The sequence below is a fragment of the Poromitra crassiceps genome (assembly GCF_964638095.1).
Source record: "Poromitra crassiceps genome assembly, chromosome: 8".
NCBI classification, from domain to species: domain Eukaryota; kingdom Metazoa; phylum Chordata; class Actinopteri; order Beryciformes; family Melamphaidae; genus Poromitra; species Poromitra crassiceps.
This window is the reverse complement of record NC_139629.1, coordinates 37,599,622-37,615,710: the sequence shown is the minus strand read 5'-3', so window position 1 is coordinate 37,615,710 and position 16,089 is coordinate 37,599,622. Positions and strand designations below refer to the sequence as shown.

Genomic DNA, 16,089 nt, shown 5'->3' with positions numbered 1-16,089 from the left:
TGACATCATGACTAACCATGGCCAAATAGCTGCCTTTTGAACTTTTTGGGAGAAATCTAGCTTGGATGTAGTTTCTCAGAATGTTCTAATATCTAATGATCTAACGATTGCTGTATGTTGTGGTTGTGTGGTCCCTCTAGTGTTCTGTATCTACTACATTGTGCGTGGCGTGCTGCAGGAGAACCGGCAGGAGCTGGTGGCATTTGTGCTGAGTGTGCTGGTTGTCACCGTGCGCTCGCTGGTCAATTTCCTGGTGCTGCCCACCCAGGACAAGCAGCAGCTACTGGTAGGGCGCCATCTCCTGGAAGCTTTGGCGTGCAGTTTGTAATTTATATAATGAATGAATGAATGAATGAATGAATGAATGAAACCTTTATTGCCCCTCAGGGAATTTGTTATGCACAGGGAGAGCCCAAAAAGAACACAGGCACACATAAAGCACAACATATTAAAAAAAAAAAAAAAAAAAAAAAAAAATGATGTGAAGTTAAAACCTGGAGAGAAACTGTTTGTGTTGCAGGTCCGCTTCGTGTGCATGGTGTGTCTGGGTGTGATCCACGTGTTCTGCAGCACGCTGCTCATCCAGAGGCCCAACATGATGGCTTTATATATATATACTGTACAAACTGGTCTGGAAAGTGCTTGAAAGTGCTTTGATTTAAACAATAAAAATAAAGTACAGTACTTGAAAGTGTTTGGATTTATAAACAGGTTCTTAAAAGTGATTGGATTTAGCCTACTGGAATCTTTGAGATGGAGCCTCGTGTGCTCCGTCATCTCAAAATTGCTGGGCCAAGCTTGATACACTTTATTTATTTTGTACAGTATCACTCTCCACGCTGCGCCGGGTCATTGCCGGTTAAGATTGCTTTGAGTTTATGTGAAGTTAAAACCTGGAGAGAAACTGTTTGTGTTGCAGGTCCGCTTCGTGTGCATGGTGTGTCTGGGTGTGATCCACGTGTTCTGCAGCACGCTGCTCATCCAGAGGCCCAACATGATGGCTTTCCGTGTGGGCGGGGCCTTGGAGAGCCTCCAGGAGCAGTACTTCCTGCTCAACCTTTGCTTCTCTATGGTGACCTTTGACCTGCAGGCTCAGGTAGGACCGCATAGCCTGATATCAGACTCAACTGTCAGCTCATTACACTCATTTGCACTTTATAGTCTGAGATTGCCCACTGTTTAAACAATTTCTATGAGGGGAATTCCATTTTCGCTAACCAATGACTAGAGACCAATGTATCGCCTGAATTTTACGTTCGTTACTCCAGTCGGGAGAACATAAAAAAAAACATTTCCCCTTTTATTAACTGCCTTTCAAGCAGTGTGCCATTCGAATTTAAACGTAATTAGTAGGGGTGTCACGATACACTCAGTTCAAGATACGATACACGATATTGGGTTCACAATAACGATACGATACGATATTCTAACAATATTTTTTTGCAATCGATTTGTAAGTTGAGGGGGCATCCTCCACGCTAATTTGAGTAATTTCACCATTTTCATCCTCCGTGTCTGTAACGTCCCTCGTCTGTTCAAACAAAGCAATGAAAAGGAGAGCGAGCATGCAATCAGACGCAGAGTGCCACCATGTTCAGCTTCTTTTTCTCACAATATGAGATTTCATCTCAACGATACATATTGTCACGTTTTGATATCGCGATATATTGTGACATCCCTAGTAATTAGTGTATTTAATCAATTTAAAACAGCCTCCATAGCAGCCATTGTTGCCCTGCGGTGCACTTGACAACCGCTTAATGGCTTACTCGCAATCGTTATCGTTTGTCCTCCTCGGCGCTGATTGGTGAATCGCTGGTATTTGCATGTGACGATGGCAGAGCAGAAGCAGCCAAACTCTACTCAGTGGAGTGGGCGGATTGGAAGGTCTGGCCCCAGGCAAGCAGCGCACTGTACGTGCCTCCTTCACAGTTCACACCCTCCCCCTGGATGCTTTACACAGTGATGTTTAGTGCATTCAGGAGTTATTCTGTGATCAAGTGTCATTTACCTTTGTGTGTGTGTGTGTGTGTGTGTGTGTGTGTGTGTGTGTGTGTGTGTGTGTGTGTGTGTGCGCGTGTGCGTGCGTGTGTGTGTGTGTGTGGTGTGCCATGTTCCAGCTGTGTCTGTGTATCCTGATCCTGACCTCGGGCTCGGCCGTGTCTGCCTCCTACAGCATTCTCCTGGGCCTCGGCTGTCTCTGGGCCTGCCTGACTGCCACCACCGGCGCCGTGGCCGTGAGTGCAGACTAAAGCTTCATTTATGGCAGGGCGCTCAACATTTTTGATAAGTGTCTCTCGACAGAAATAAGAGTCTTACGCCGGTTTTAATTTATACTTCAGCGACAGGTTTCAGTCGTCTCCACGCTAACAGTCTGTCTAAAGTAGACGACTTATCGATTATAAAAAATAGTTTTTGATTCATTTTCTGTCGTTTGTCTAATCGATTAATCGACTAATTGTTGCAGCTCTACATATATCGATGACAAATAATGGGTATGCAGGGTGTGCAAAATAACAGCAGTAGAACGGACTGAGATGACGCAAATGAACATGAACATATGTATAAAACAATGTTAAAATAGCAATGTATTTGCAATGTATCAGATTGTGAAGAAAACAAAAGAATGGATGAGAGCACAATTGCCAGTATTCGAAAGCGGTTACAGCTGTAATTGATTGTAATTGACCCCCCCCAGGTTTTAAAGGAATCCAAAACGCTGGTGTGGATCTTCGTGGTGCAGAACATTCCTGAAGTGGCCTTCTTTGTGTATCTGATGTACAAGGTGAGCTGGGAAGGCCTGTTTGATTTGATTCTGATTTACAATATTTTATGTTCCATCTACAGTCTAGAATGACAGTATTTGCGTCGACCTAGGTCTAGGACCCTAGGTCAACGCAACAAGCAGCTTACTGCAAATACTGTCATTTACGCCATATAGTATTATTATATTAGTATAGTATAAGCCTATAGATTGTCCCTGATGAAGGCTTAGGCCGAAACATGTTGGAGTGTTTGAACTAGCCAAGATAGAATAAAGGCTTTTTAATCATAAGAAGAGTTGCCTTGGACTTTTTTCAATTTCTATATGGACTTTCCCCTTTTGAGTTCCAAAGAGCACCTTCTTTTTTAGTTTTCAACTTGAATCCAGAGCGTCGTAGCCCTCTCTCATATTATCTTCTTATAGTATAAGCCTATTAGTAAAGCACTTATTCATTCCTCATTCTGCATGACTATATTCTACAGCTACTAGGCCATGAGTTATTGATAGTATTTACGATTGGAGGAAAACTGAAGTTTCCCGTTTCCTGCAGATCATCGTGGCGTGGGGCGAGGATAAGACGTACACCCTGGAGGCGGCCGCTGTCACCGGGGCGACCATCTCAGCCTCCATCAAAGTTGTGTTATTCTGGGCTCTGCTGCGTCTGGTGCACAGCTTCGGACAAGGTCTGAGGGAGAGAAGTGAGTATGACGGTTTTAATTTGACAACATAAACATCCTAAATTGCCCCTAGCTTACTTCCTGTTGCAGTGTTTGCCTAGCTTACAATAGGTTAGCTGTTGCAATGTTTGCTTTTTTTGGGGCAAAAAAATAAATGTTACATTACACTACCACACTAGATTGTCAGAAAATGTCTGTCCCAGGGTAACATCCACTGGTCTCTGCTGCCCCCCATTGGTCAATAACTTACATGTGTTTTGACACGATCAGTCTGTCTAATATCCACCTTATTTCTAGCTGCCATGATGCCTGATGGGTGCTTCTTCCGCTTCCGGTGTAATAGACTGTTTTAACTTGACAAAAAAAACATCTATGAGGATTTTACAGTAGAGCCATTCTGCTCTACAGCCGTGTCGTTTGGGTGCGCGATATTTTTTTGGGGATGATGGCGAAGGCTGGAGGCACCCTCTCTGCGTGTGATTGGCCTAGCGTCAAACGTTCATCCAATCACATTGGCTTGGCTATCCTGCATCTCTTTCTACAGTCTGTGGTCAGACAGACAGCAATTTCGCTTACTAGCATGCATGAAAGACGCCATGTGTGTTTATGTTTTTGATATAGTCTGGTCTCTGGTTTATAATGCTGCCGCTACTCTTGGCAGTGCACGTATGTAGCCTACAGACAAATAAAAAAGAAGAGATAAAAGAATAATGAGAATTGATCAAGGGTTATATAAAAACAGTGTCAATGCCTATTTACTCATTCTAACACAAGAGTGATATGTATTTGAACTGAAATATGTATCAGTATGTGGTGTTTGCCCAGCCCTTCATTGGGAAATGCAGCTTTATGGAGTGGGATCAGGTGGAGATGGTCTTCAGAAACTTTGATGAGATTGACAGTAAGTGAACATTGTTTCAGATACATGGTGTAGTTGTGGAAAAGTGTGTGTGAGTTTGGAAGAGGAGTGCACCACTAGGTGGAGACATGCATCCATAGTAGTGTTGATTTCGTAGATGAAAACTATGAGGAAGAATGTTAGTGGACTACCTATTTTCACTGGTGAAAACTAGACTAAAATGTTCGGGCGGGACTAATTGGGAAGAGATCCAATCAGAAGAGAAGAAGAAGTTAAACATCTGTGTCTATATTGCACATTCAAACCTTAAAACAATTCCAGAATAACATATTAATATATCTTTACAATAAGTTTGGAAATTCGAATGAATAGTTACGGTTTTCTTTGACTAAGATGAGATGAAAATACTTAGACACTTAGTCGTCGCAAACTTGACTAAATAAAATCAGGATGAGGTTGACTAAATATGATAAGAGCTTAAGAGAAAGTGGATTATAGCTCACTCAGATAAACATGTGAATGTTGTGTGATATGCAAAGGTTGTTGGTTCAATCCCAGCCTCAGGCAATTTCTTAAAAAGTACTCCCATTATAAGCTGCAGCAGTGATCCTTCTTTGTCATCACCAGTAGTTTGAACACTGATAGAAATAAGCTGATGAAGAGGTGTCAGTCCCTGACTCTAGCTCAACTCACTGGTACAAATCTCACCTGTCTCACTGTTTATGCTCTGTGTTATTGTCAGTGTGAATACAGTGTGTAGAAATCAGAAGCTTAACTCCCAACAGCTCATAGCTCAGTCGGCTGAGCGGCTGCGTCACTGTCTCTGTCTGACAGGTAGACTGTTGGTTCGATTCCCGATGGAGGTGACATATTACAGCACTGCCCTGTCTTTAACATCACCAGTGTAGCGCCTCCTACAGACAGATACACAGAGCAACACAGCGCCTCCTACAGATCCACAGAAATGTACACTGTGGACAGACTGCAAAGAGATCCAGACCTGTCATATACAGAGTCTAGAGTAGTTTTTCAAAAAGTTATTTTTATGCCTAGCGGCAGCCAAAACAGACAGGCAAAACACGTACTTCCGATGTCAGTAAAATTTCAGCTCTCTGTGGTTTTCTGTCTCATAACGCTCAGCTCATGTCTCTGCAGAGGTCAGGGGGGGAGAACAGCCAGCCCCCCCCCCCTTGGCTCCAGGTAGTGGCAGCAGAGCGGGAATCGAACCCACAACCTCTGGCCCCAGTGTCTCTGTGTGTATTATTCCTTCACACCACCAGCTGCCCTTCACACTCAAGGCTCTTCTCTGGTCTTCTCCAGGCGCTCTTGTCTCTTCCCTCTGCCTGTCACCATTCAAAACTGACTGAGGCTCGAACCCACGACCGCAAAAGTGGCTGAGGTCTCAATATTGCCGGGCAGCAAGCCTACTCTGTGCCACCAAGTCAGACTGATTAAATTAGGTTTTCTCAGGGCTTTAAATTACTCTTTCCTCTGGCTGTCGACATTCAAAACTGACTGAGGATCGAACCCACAACCTCAAAAGTCACTGAGGCTCAAACCCACAAGCGCCGAACTGCTAGACAGCAATCCAACTCTCTGAGCTAGTGGGTCATAGTGAGACTATACAGTAGACTATTGTGGCACCTTGTCTAAAGCCTAAAGAGTAAATGTGGAGTGACACCAGAGGTTTAGTGCAGGTTTAAGCAACCACCACCACCACCCCCAAAGCTGAATCTAACTGACTGTACCTGAATGCAACGTGGGTGTCCTCTGGGTAAGAGACATAGAACAGAGAGAGAGAGAGAGGGAAAAAAGTGTTGGCATTGCCGGAGTTATTGGGGGGCTAGGGGGGGCAGGTTCCCCCAGTAGTAAAACATAAAAAATGCTCACCATTTTAAATCTCCATCTGACTGTCTTTCACTTTGACAAGCATCACAGGTATCTCTTTGCTAAATCTATGACGGGGGGCCTCTGACAGGGCCTTGCTGCAGCTGCCCCCTCCCTCTGGAATGCCCTCCCCAGTCACATCTGACAAAACTCATTGTCTTTCATACTCATTGTGTCATCTTTCCAAACAAGCCGTGGATCTTTTAAGTTTAATAGAATTTGAATGACATTATGACAAGCTCCATGTAGTGGTGGTGGAGTAGGAATTGAACCAGCCACCCGCATGCTTCCACGTCTCTATGTGGTCGACATATCCATCGCACCGCCAGCTCCCCTTCGTACTCAAAGCTCTTCGCTGAGAGCTTTTATCTTTTTCGTCTGACACTGTTCAAAACTGACTGAGCCTTGAACCCACGACCTCAAAAGTTACTGAGGTTTGAAACTACAAGCTAAACACTGCTGGGCAGTAATGAAACTCTCTGAGCCACTAGGTCAGACTTCTTAAGATGGGGTTTCTCAGAGCATTCCATTCTTTCCTCTGGCTGTTGCTGTTCAAAACTGACTGAGAGACTCAAACCCAAGACCTCAAAAGTGACCATGGAACATGGTGCATGCAAGTGGTGAAAAGAAATATATTGTAGGCGGAGTTCCCAGCATGCTCTGGGGTAGATGTGTTTATTAATGTGCTTTGGGAGGTTAGTTAAAGCACTTCCTGTTCTATATGTGTGATGTTAGTTATCTGCAAGGTTATGCGTCGACTAATAGTACATGTTAATTACATTGCTTCACAATGTTGAAATTCTGGCACCATGGCTCAGTCGGGTGTACAGTTCAATGACCCCCTCTGAGATGCTGTGTGTGGTCTAATGCAACAATAAACAGTATTTCCAGCAGTCTTGTGTTGTACGCGGCACAGGATCTGCTAATAAAATGGAGATAATCTCTGTGACTGTGCTTGTTGCAACATTTGCCTAACTTTTGATTGGGTTGCAAAGACTCATGTCTGAGTGGGCATTACCCACCCCTGCCCATAGACCCCTCTCATGGGGGCCATTTTGTGATGAAAAGGCAGGGTAAACACAGGTGCAAGCAAAACACTAATGAGGGTTTCAAACTTTCATGATTGGAATTTGGAACCCCTCATTAGTGTTTTGCTTGCACCTGTGTTTATTCTGCCTTTTTGACACAAAATGGCCCCCGTGAAAAGGGTCTATGAGGTTCCCTGCGGCGAAAAGGGTCTATGAGATTCGCTGCGGTGGACGTAGATCGTCTCCTTCCCCACAATGTTGAAATATGCCACTCCCACAAGGTCTATGTTCAGAGAGAAAAAAGACATCCCCAAGTAGGGATCGATCTCGGCACACCTGCTTCAGAGTCCTCTGTCTTAACCACCCGGCTATTGACTTGAATGAAAATAATCTCTTGGAAGTAATATATACTGTATACTTCCAATGAAGGTTCCTACTGGAACGTGCATGCAAGGTTACCTCGCTAATTCAGTTTCATGATTCCATCCAGCGATTAGATTATTTTATTTATTTTAGATCATGTATGATAATGTAAGACTTTATGTTGACTGTGCGTGCGTCTACTCTGTACGGCTTATACTGTCCTCATTGTTGAAGGTTCATACTAGAACTTGCATTGTGAGGCTGCCTTGCAGTTAACGCTAATTCAGTTTGATTAGTTCAACCAACGATGAGACAGATGGGTGTATCCCATTTGGTGAAAATGTATCCTTTCCTCCGTTCTCACAGCCTTGTCTCCTTGTTGACCCGGAAACCAAAATAGAGCTGCCATCATGATGAAGGCGGTTCCAATTGGTTAAAAAGATGCATGAAGGATCCTCCAAGTCTCCTTACCTCCCTCCTCACGGCCTCGTCTCCTAGCTGAACCAAACAGAGCCAGAACTACAATAACTCCGAAAACAATAATTAAGAAGGAGGTCCAATAAGAACTAATGGAAATACAAAACTAGAATAACTAATCAGTGCAATGAAGTGCTTCACAAAGCATGCAGATGCTTAAAAAAGACAACAGAATAACAAACTTCCAAACTCTTGCAGGTGTGTGGACCTGATTAATTAATGCCCGGCCAGCACACCTGGAGGAATGACGCTCAATACACGGGGGCCATTCTGTGTCGAAATGGCAGGGGAAACACAGGTGCAAGCAAAACACTAATGAGGGTTTCCAACTTCCAATCATGGAAGTTGGAAACCCTCATCAGAGTGTTTAGTGCCATTTTGACACAAAATGGCTCCTGTGAGAAGGGTCTATTCCCACCAGTGTTGGGGGTAACACGTAACGCCTTACTGTAATCACATTACTTTTGTCGGTAACGAGTAGTGTAAGGCACTACTGTACCTAAGTGCAGTATTCACATTACAGTTACTAATCAAACGCTTACCTCGTTACTTACATACTAGCAAGATAAGTATACAGAGAAAAGATCTCCGTTTTAATAGCAGATCCTGTGTCCCAGCAGAATCAATCATGGTGCCAATATTTCAACTTTGTATTAGCATGCAGAACAGCACTATTAGTCGACACATAACTTATCAGATAACTAACATCATGCATATAGAACAATAAACCATTTTAACCTCCAAAACACATTGACAAACAAACATTTGACACAAAAACACAGTACCCCCAGGGCATGCTGGGAACTCCGCCCACTTTCCTCTTCCACGGGTTAAATTTCCCAGAAGGCTTTGCATAACTTTTTACACTCTGTTTTACAATTAAATCAGGCTAAAAAGTGTTAGATATAAATAATATGTATTTTAACACAACATGCAATTCTGGAATATCTGAATATTGGACAAAATTAAATTAAATGTAAACGTAAACCATAAGAGAAACCCACATACAGCGATGGGGTCTGTAAATACCCCTCGCAAAGACAAAAACAACTTCTTGTTGCGCGGAAGGACAAGAATGTGACACTGCAAACGTTGCCCTGGACAGAAGCAGCTACCGTACGACATAAACCTCTCAAAGCATCTGCAGTGGAAACATGCTAACACAAAGCTGGTTGCAGATCCAAGCCGAGTCGCCTGTCTCGACCCCAAGCAAGCAGCAAAAGCTTTCTTTTCACCAAAATCAGAGATGGACAGGCTTGTTGCCTCCTCCTACATGGTAGAGGAAATGTTGCCAGTTTCAACAGTAGAATAAAGAAGGATCACTGCTGCAGCTTATAATGAGAGTACTTTTTAAGAAATTGCCTGAGGCTGGAATTGAACCAACAACCTTTGCATATCACACAACATTCACATGTTTATCTGAGTGAGCTATAATCCACTTTCTCTTAAGCTCTTATCATATTTAGTCAACCTCATTGTATCGGCTTTTTTCCATTCCATTTTTGTTTTCCATTGTTGAGACGACTAGGCATACTTTGATACGCACATCCAAAAAAGCGAGTCCATGAGTCCAAGTTGAAGTTGGTAAAATAACAGATATTTATTTAATGTTTCCAAAAATAATCAGGGCAGCTCAAAAAATGCAACTTAATCTTTCTTTTCTTGTCAACTCCTGTAAAAAATAGCACAGGATTAAAAGGATAAATCAGGATTCCAAAAATGTGGTTCAAAGAAAATGTATGCCCTTTCTCCTAGCCTCTCAAACATTTTGCCTCCACCCATTTCCTGATACAGGTCTGTAAGTCACCCCTCGTCATGCAATTCACCAGTCTAAAGCCAGGTGGGGTGCTCAGAAAGCAATTAGCTTAGAAAAGTGTGCAAAATGGCAGGCAAATACATTTCAATATTAAAATAGAGAAATTAGAATAGAGAATATTAGAATAAAGAAAGATAATACTTTGAATAAGCACAATGGCTCCAACACTCATCCTGATTTTATTTAGTCAAGTTTTCGTCAACTAAGTGTCTAAGTATTTTCATCTCATCTTAGTCAAAGAAAACCGTAACTATTCATTAGAATTTCCAAACTTATTGTAAAGATATATTAATCTGTTATTCTGGAATTATTTTAAGGTTTGAATGTGCAATACAGACACAGATATTTAACTTCTCTTCTGATTGGATCTCTTCCCAATTCGTCCCTCCCTAACATTTTTCCTCATAGTTTTAGTCTACGAAATCAACACTGCTATGGATGCATGTCTCCACCTAGTGGTGCACTCCTCTTCCAAACTCACACACTTTTCCACAACTACACCATGTAACTGAAACAATGTTTACTTACTGTCAATCTCATCAAAGTTTCTGAAGACCACGTGATCCCACTCCATAAAGCTGCATTTCCCAATTAAGGGCTGGGCAAACACCACATACTGATACATATTTCAATTCAAATACATGTCACTCTTGCGTTAGAATGAGTAAATGGGCATTGACACTAGTCTGTTTTTATATAACCCTTGATCAATTCTCATTAATCTTGTATTTGTCTGTAGGCTACATACGTGCACTGCCAAGAGTAGCGGCAGCATTATAAACCAGAGACCAGCCTATATCAAAAACATAAACACACAGTGGCATCTTTCATGCATGCTAGCAAGCGAAACTGCTGTCTGTCTGACCACAGACTGTAGAAAGAGATGCAGGATAGCCAAGCGAATGTGATTGGATGAACGTTTGACGCTAGGCCAATCACAGGCAGAGAGGGTGCCTCCAGCCTTCGCCATCATCCGGAAAAAAATATCGCGTCCGCCACAGCCTCTGAAAGGGGGGGGCGGGGGGTCAGTCAAGCACTAAATGTCTCGTTCCCTCAACAGTGTTCGCACCCAGCAAGCGATAAACGTCCAGTGGTGCTGGAAGAAGGACAAGGATCAACACGACTCCCCTAAGATCAGCCATTAGTGGAGAACTTTTGATCGGTCATTTGGATGAGAGCACTCCAATGGGCTCGACCAGTTTTACTGTATTTTGACTTTTATCAACTTTACTATGAATTTTTAACTGCTGCTTCAGTTCTCCTTCAGTGTGCCTACCTACAATAGAATACCGACCGCAAGAATCATGTCGTAAGGCTGCGTGGATAAACGTTCTTCTGAAAACACACAGAATGCCTTTGTAGCTTCAGCTGTCAAACTCTGAGCCAATCTCACAAGGTCAAGTCATTTCTGTCAGAGCTTTTCAGTCTTCACTTGATAAGTTCTTCATGTCCAAGCTTTCACTGAGGCTCAAACCCAAAACCTCCACATTGTGGTGTGGCCATAGGTCTAATTTACAATGGGGGACATTTTTTTCAACACAAAGTGACGCCCTTGTGTACTCAGATGTCAAACATGGTCTGACAAAGTCTGGAAATTTGAGTCTGGAAAAGTATGGAATTTTTAAATGAAAAATGTGTAGGAACCCTGGCATTAGAAACCAAATAATTTTATCAACCTCCATTTAAACTGGAGCTTTGCCAGATTATAACAGTTTTTTGTTCAGTTACTGTACAATATACAGTATGCTGGCTGATTTGTTTGCTTTTATATTCGTAATATATTTCTTTATTATTAACAGCGACACTCGTGTGATCAGCTTATTCTTGATTAGTTTCGGGGGGCAACACTGGAATAACATTAATAATCATTTTGTGATTTAAAATTGTAAGTATGAAAAATAACTTGTACAGCATGTCACTAAACACTGAACTTCTGCTGCACTTTAACACTAGTGTTTTGTTTTCATGACAGTTTTTAATAAAACACCAAAATGAAATGGATGCATTGTTCTTGTTGCTCAGCTAAATGATTCAATATACAGCATATATACTTGTTCCTCAACTTGGTGGATACTGCTTACAAGTTGGATGACAATACATTCACACATTTGCTAGTTATTAAAGATTATCTTCGTTTATTAAAGTGCTCTGGAGTTTTTTTAATCCATTCGTTACTTAACATTACAAAAATTCAAAAGTTAGAGTTACAGGTGTTGAGTGAAGTGAAAAGCACTTGTTTGTTACTCAGTATGAACTGTCTAACAGCCATGTTTGTTAGTGAGACACAAACTCTTATCAGTGCTATCTATGCATTGGCCTGCTTGCAAGCATTAAAGGACAACAGATGGGCATTTCTCAAATCTGATCATATTACAGAAATTTCCACCAGGTAATTCATTGAAATATGTCATCATCATAATAATTTCCAATGCCATTTCATGTATAGCCAAGTGTCGGTGGTGATTCATTAATTTATCTGCCCAAGACACATTTTACCAGCATTTGGTAACTGGCAAATTTTAGACCCCACCTCCTTACTTTTAAGAACATAGGATACCTATGAAGAACTGTAAAAGGAAAAATGTACCGTAGTTATTTCAAGTTAGATTCAAAAGTTTAAACATTTTTGGTCTTTTGTGTCAGGTCAGAAGTGGATAAAGAACAACCTGTGATGAACAAATCACAACATTTTTAAATATATGTTTTGTTTTACAATTCATTTGGCTGTGCACTAAAAACAAACAAACAAGCAAAACTTTGAAGCAAAATGTTCCAGTTTCCCAGCAGCCTGTTGCACCAGCTGAACGTAAGTTCTGTCTTAAGTTAGGGTGTAAAGTCCACACTAACTGCTACGTTCAAACTAGTTAGTTTGACACTAAAGTTGTGTCTTTGTTGAGTTGCACCACGGAGACGTAAGATACATCTTAACTAGTAGTCCTTAAACCTCACACTAGCCAAAATAGTGTCGCAGAAAATGACGTGTACAGTATCTGTGACCAATCAGTGAAAAGCACGGTGGAAACGGTGTTTATTTACCGTTGTTTAAGTAAGTGGAGTGAAAACAGGACATGTTGCCCACCGCAAATTAGTGCTTTTATATTTCATCAACACTAACCAAATGAGAACGTTATTGAGTAACGTTCGTTTAGGTTCATATTACTGTTAACGTTTATCTGTGAGCTCTATCAGTATTGTAGGCTAATTTAGCACCATCCTGCCTGCTAAATTGTTGCGGTTATTTTAATTTGTATGCAGTGCTGCAGCTTGTGGGAAACAAAAGCGTGAGTCATCAATATCAAAGGGTGTAATTATTGATCACGGAGAGCGCGTTACCACGCAAAACAACGATGCGCCACGGTGCCAAGTTGCAATCCGTGCCAACTGCTTATTTTACGGAGGACTTTACACCTAGTAAGACCTAGGTGTAAATTTTAAGTTCTAACTTATGCCTACGTTGTAACTATTTCACTTGGTGCAACCCAAATATTTTTAGTAGTGCGTAAACTCGGACTTAGTGAGACTTTACGTTCAAACTAGCTTACGTTTCAACTTACGCACAGCTGGTGCAACCCACTGCTGGTCATCACTGTGTTTTGCCTGTGCAGGGCAACTTTCTTACCAGAGGAAGCCACAACAGGCCCCAGCGCTCTGGCTAGGGCGCCCAGGGTGCGCAGGATCCCCATCACTGTGCCCTTCTGATTGGCTGAGCCTGAAGTTTAGGGAGTTTATAAGAGTGTATTTTTAACTATAGTATGCGCGTGATATAAACAAATGGTTTGTGAATTGTGTGAGTGTTCAAGAGCGTAACACATGAGTTGACAATGAGTTTGGTCACACACAAAAAGTGCCCCATGCACATCCTCTTCAGTCTCTCCACCCTAGAATGCTAGCTTTTGATGATGAGTAGATAGGTCAGTGTGGTAGCCTCAACGCGAGACTCATCAGTCATTCTTCCTTCCTTCCCATAGACTGTATAAACAGTACCTTCCTCATTCTGAAGGAAGAATGACTGATGAGTCTCGCGTTGAGGCTAGGTCAGTGGTAGATGAGTTCAGGTGAATTAACGTAAATAATTCATTCAGAGCTGCAACATTTGTTTTAAACGCTGGTTGATTCTAGTGCAGCTACAAGGTTACATGTATCTCGTAGACGTAGACAAACATCTTGCTAGCGTTGTTGTAACCAAGGCAGGTGAGCTGTCAAAAGTTCAATTGTTAACGTAAATAAAAACGCTGCTAACGTTAGCGACTCTGCTCAAGAAACCAGCTATCGTTAGCCAGCTTTGACACAATCATACCTTGTCCATCTTCAGTTTTTCGATCATACAGCTAAAATTTCACAACTACCCACTTGCATTGTCAGATTGCTTAACTTACTACGCTACGCTAAAAATGTGTTGTTAGCTAAACTACTTGTAACCTGTAGTAGGACAGCAACGTGAAGCTGCCTAGCTTTGAGAACAGCCAGAGACCTTTAATATAGATAGACACCCCAACTTCCAGTCACTTCCTGTATCTGTGCCACGGGAGGTTTTGCCACTACCACGCCCCCTAAGGAGAAGTGGTCAGCCAATAGAGGCAAAGTGACCGCCTACTTCCTGCTTCAGCACTGTACCAGAGATTTTCATCCGCCATTTATTTTCCCATACACATTTCGTAAAATGCGTATCAAAATAGTTTTACTGGTTCAAACCTATGGTTCAAACCAAACGGTACAGATATATTTAGAAACAGGAGAGATCGCATAACATTTCACTGGGACCAAAACGCAAAAAAAAAAAAAAAAATCGGGTTTAAAGAAAATATTTTTTCGACGTTTTTTTTTGTTTTGGTCCGAGTGAAATGTTCTATGGTCTCTCCCGATTATAGCGTTAGCTGAACGTTTGGTTCAGCGAAGTACAATTGTTTTATAAGCCTTTTACGAAATGTCTATGGGAAAATAAATTGCGGATGAAAATCTCTGGTACAGCGCTGAAGCAGGAAGTTACGTTCCACTTTGCCTCTGAAGTTTCACATCATTGAGACAGCCAATCACAAGCCGAGAACCACGCCCACTTAGAAGACCGGAAGAATTCATGATAACTTTCAATGAAGCTACAAACGCCAGCATGTCTCTGCAGTGCATCTTATGAAAAAACCCTTGGTTAAGATCTTTTCAAGTCTGTTCATTTGTGCCACTCACTCCTCCTTCAGCCTCCTCGCTGTGGTCAGTAAAGCCAGAGGTACAATGAAAGAGGCTGAACTGAGGATGAAACAGGTCTCTGCTCCAGCGATCCAGTAAACTGTGAAGATAACAACAGTTATATGGGACACCCCAAAATGACCTACAATGTCCAAAATTAACTTCTTATCTCAACTGCCAAGGGCCGCTACACCAAAGAACATTACATGTCAGAAATTATTTGTACTGGCCAAAATATTTATATAGTTTATGTGGAGGAAATTATATTAGTCATTTATTATACTATGCTTATGCTATGTCTTTAATATCTGTATCTTGAACTATAACGTGAGCTCATCTGTGTGAACATTTACAAGCACTTTTCTCATGCCTTTGACCTGACCTGAGATAAATAAATAATGGCTAGTTTAATTTTATTCTCATGTACTTGTATATTGAGACGTGACAATAAAGAAACTTGAAGCTTGGTCCTCATTAGCACAAGAAATTCCTTATCTCCGGAACTTCATCATGTATCAAGCATGTTATCATTCTCAGTTGAATGGAGTCTCTGTCTCCAGGAATTGGGAAAACAGCCTTGAGAGTCTGGCTAAAACTACTCTTTTACCCCTTTTCCACCGACCTAGTTTCATCTAACAGCCATGTTCAATGGACAGGTTTGTAAGGCCCTGACTGCTGTAAGACTAAGGACCATATCTTACACCCAAGTCTTAGTGCAAGGGCAAATCTTTGGTAGTTTCTAGTACTCAAACCTTTTTTGTTTTACCACTGGGTCAGTACATCAAAGGACACGTTTCAGCAACCCAGTGGTAATTAAAATAAAAAGGGGAGATTTTGAGTGCTAGAAACTAGCAAAGGTTTGCCCTTGCAAACATTACACAGCTGCAACTGGGGTTCAGTAGACCATCTGAACTGAGCAGTTCATTCGACAGACATGTTGACCAACACTTGCAACAATCGGTTGAAATATATTCCATTGTTTCTTCTTGGAATGCATTTCGAATAAACTTTGGCTCTAAATTTCAATGTCTGAGTAT

General features: G+C 41.8%; 2 protein-coding genes across 3 annotated transcripts in view; both read left to right on the top strand.

Moving 5' to 3' along the window:
• The window catches only part of LOC310780686 (uncharacterized protein), a gene marked incomplete at its 3' end in the record, with an annotated part of 3,129 nt that extends 2,483 nt beyond the window's left edge, over window positions 1-646 (top strand). Inside the window, exons 4-5 of the mRNA XM_083641197.1 lie at window positions 141-286; window positions 521-646. Of these exons, the coding sequence (XP_083497323.1) occupies window positions 141-286; window positions 521-646 (272 nt within the window). The remainder of the gene's footprint in view (window positions 1-140; window positions 287-520) is intronic.
• A 278-nt stretch (window positions 647-924) lies between these two features.
• On the top strand, window positions 925-11,971 carry LOC310780356 (uncharacterized protein). Of its 2 annotated transcripts, XR_014552923.1 has the most exons (6): window positions 925-1,096; window positions 2,121-2,237; window positions 2,699-2,785; window positions 3,315-3,462; window positions 10,932-11,241; window positions 11,289-11,971. XR_014552923.1 is itself a non-coding variant. In XM_083640930.1 (5 exons), the coding sequence occupies exons 1-5, from the start codon at window positions 935-937 to the stop codon at window positions 10,952-10,954; spliced, it is 537 nt and encodes a 178-aa protein (XP_083497056.1). In that variant the 5' UTR covers window positions 925-934; the 3' UTR covers window positions 10,955-11,971. The 2 variants fall into 2 exon arrangements, 1 of the variants encoding a protein (XP_083497056.1); XM_083640930.1 differs by having other exon boundaries at window positions 10,932-11,971.
• Window positions 11,972-16,089: the final 4,118 nt, after the last annotated feature.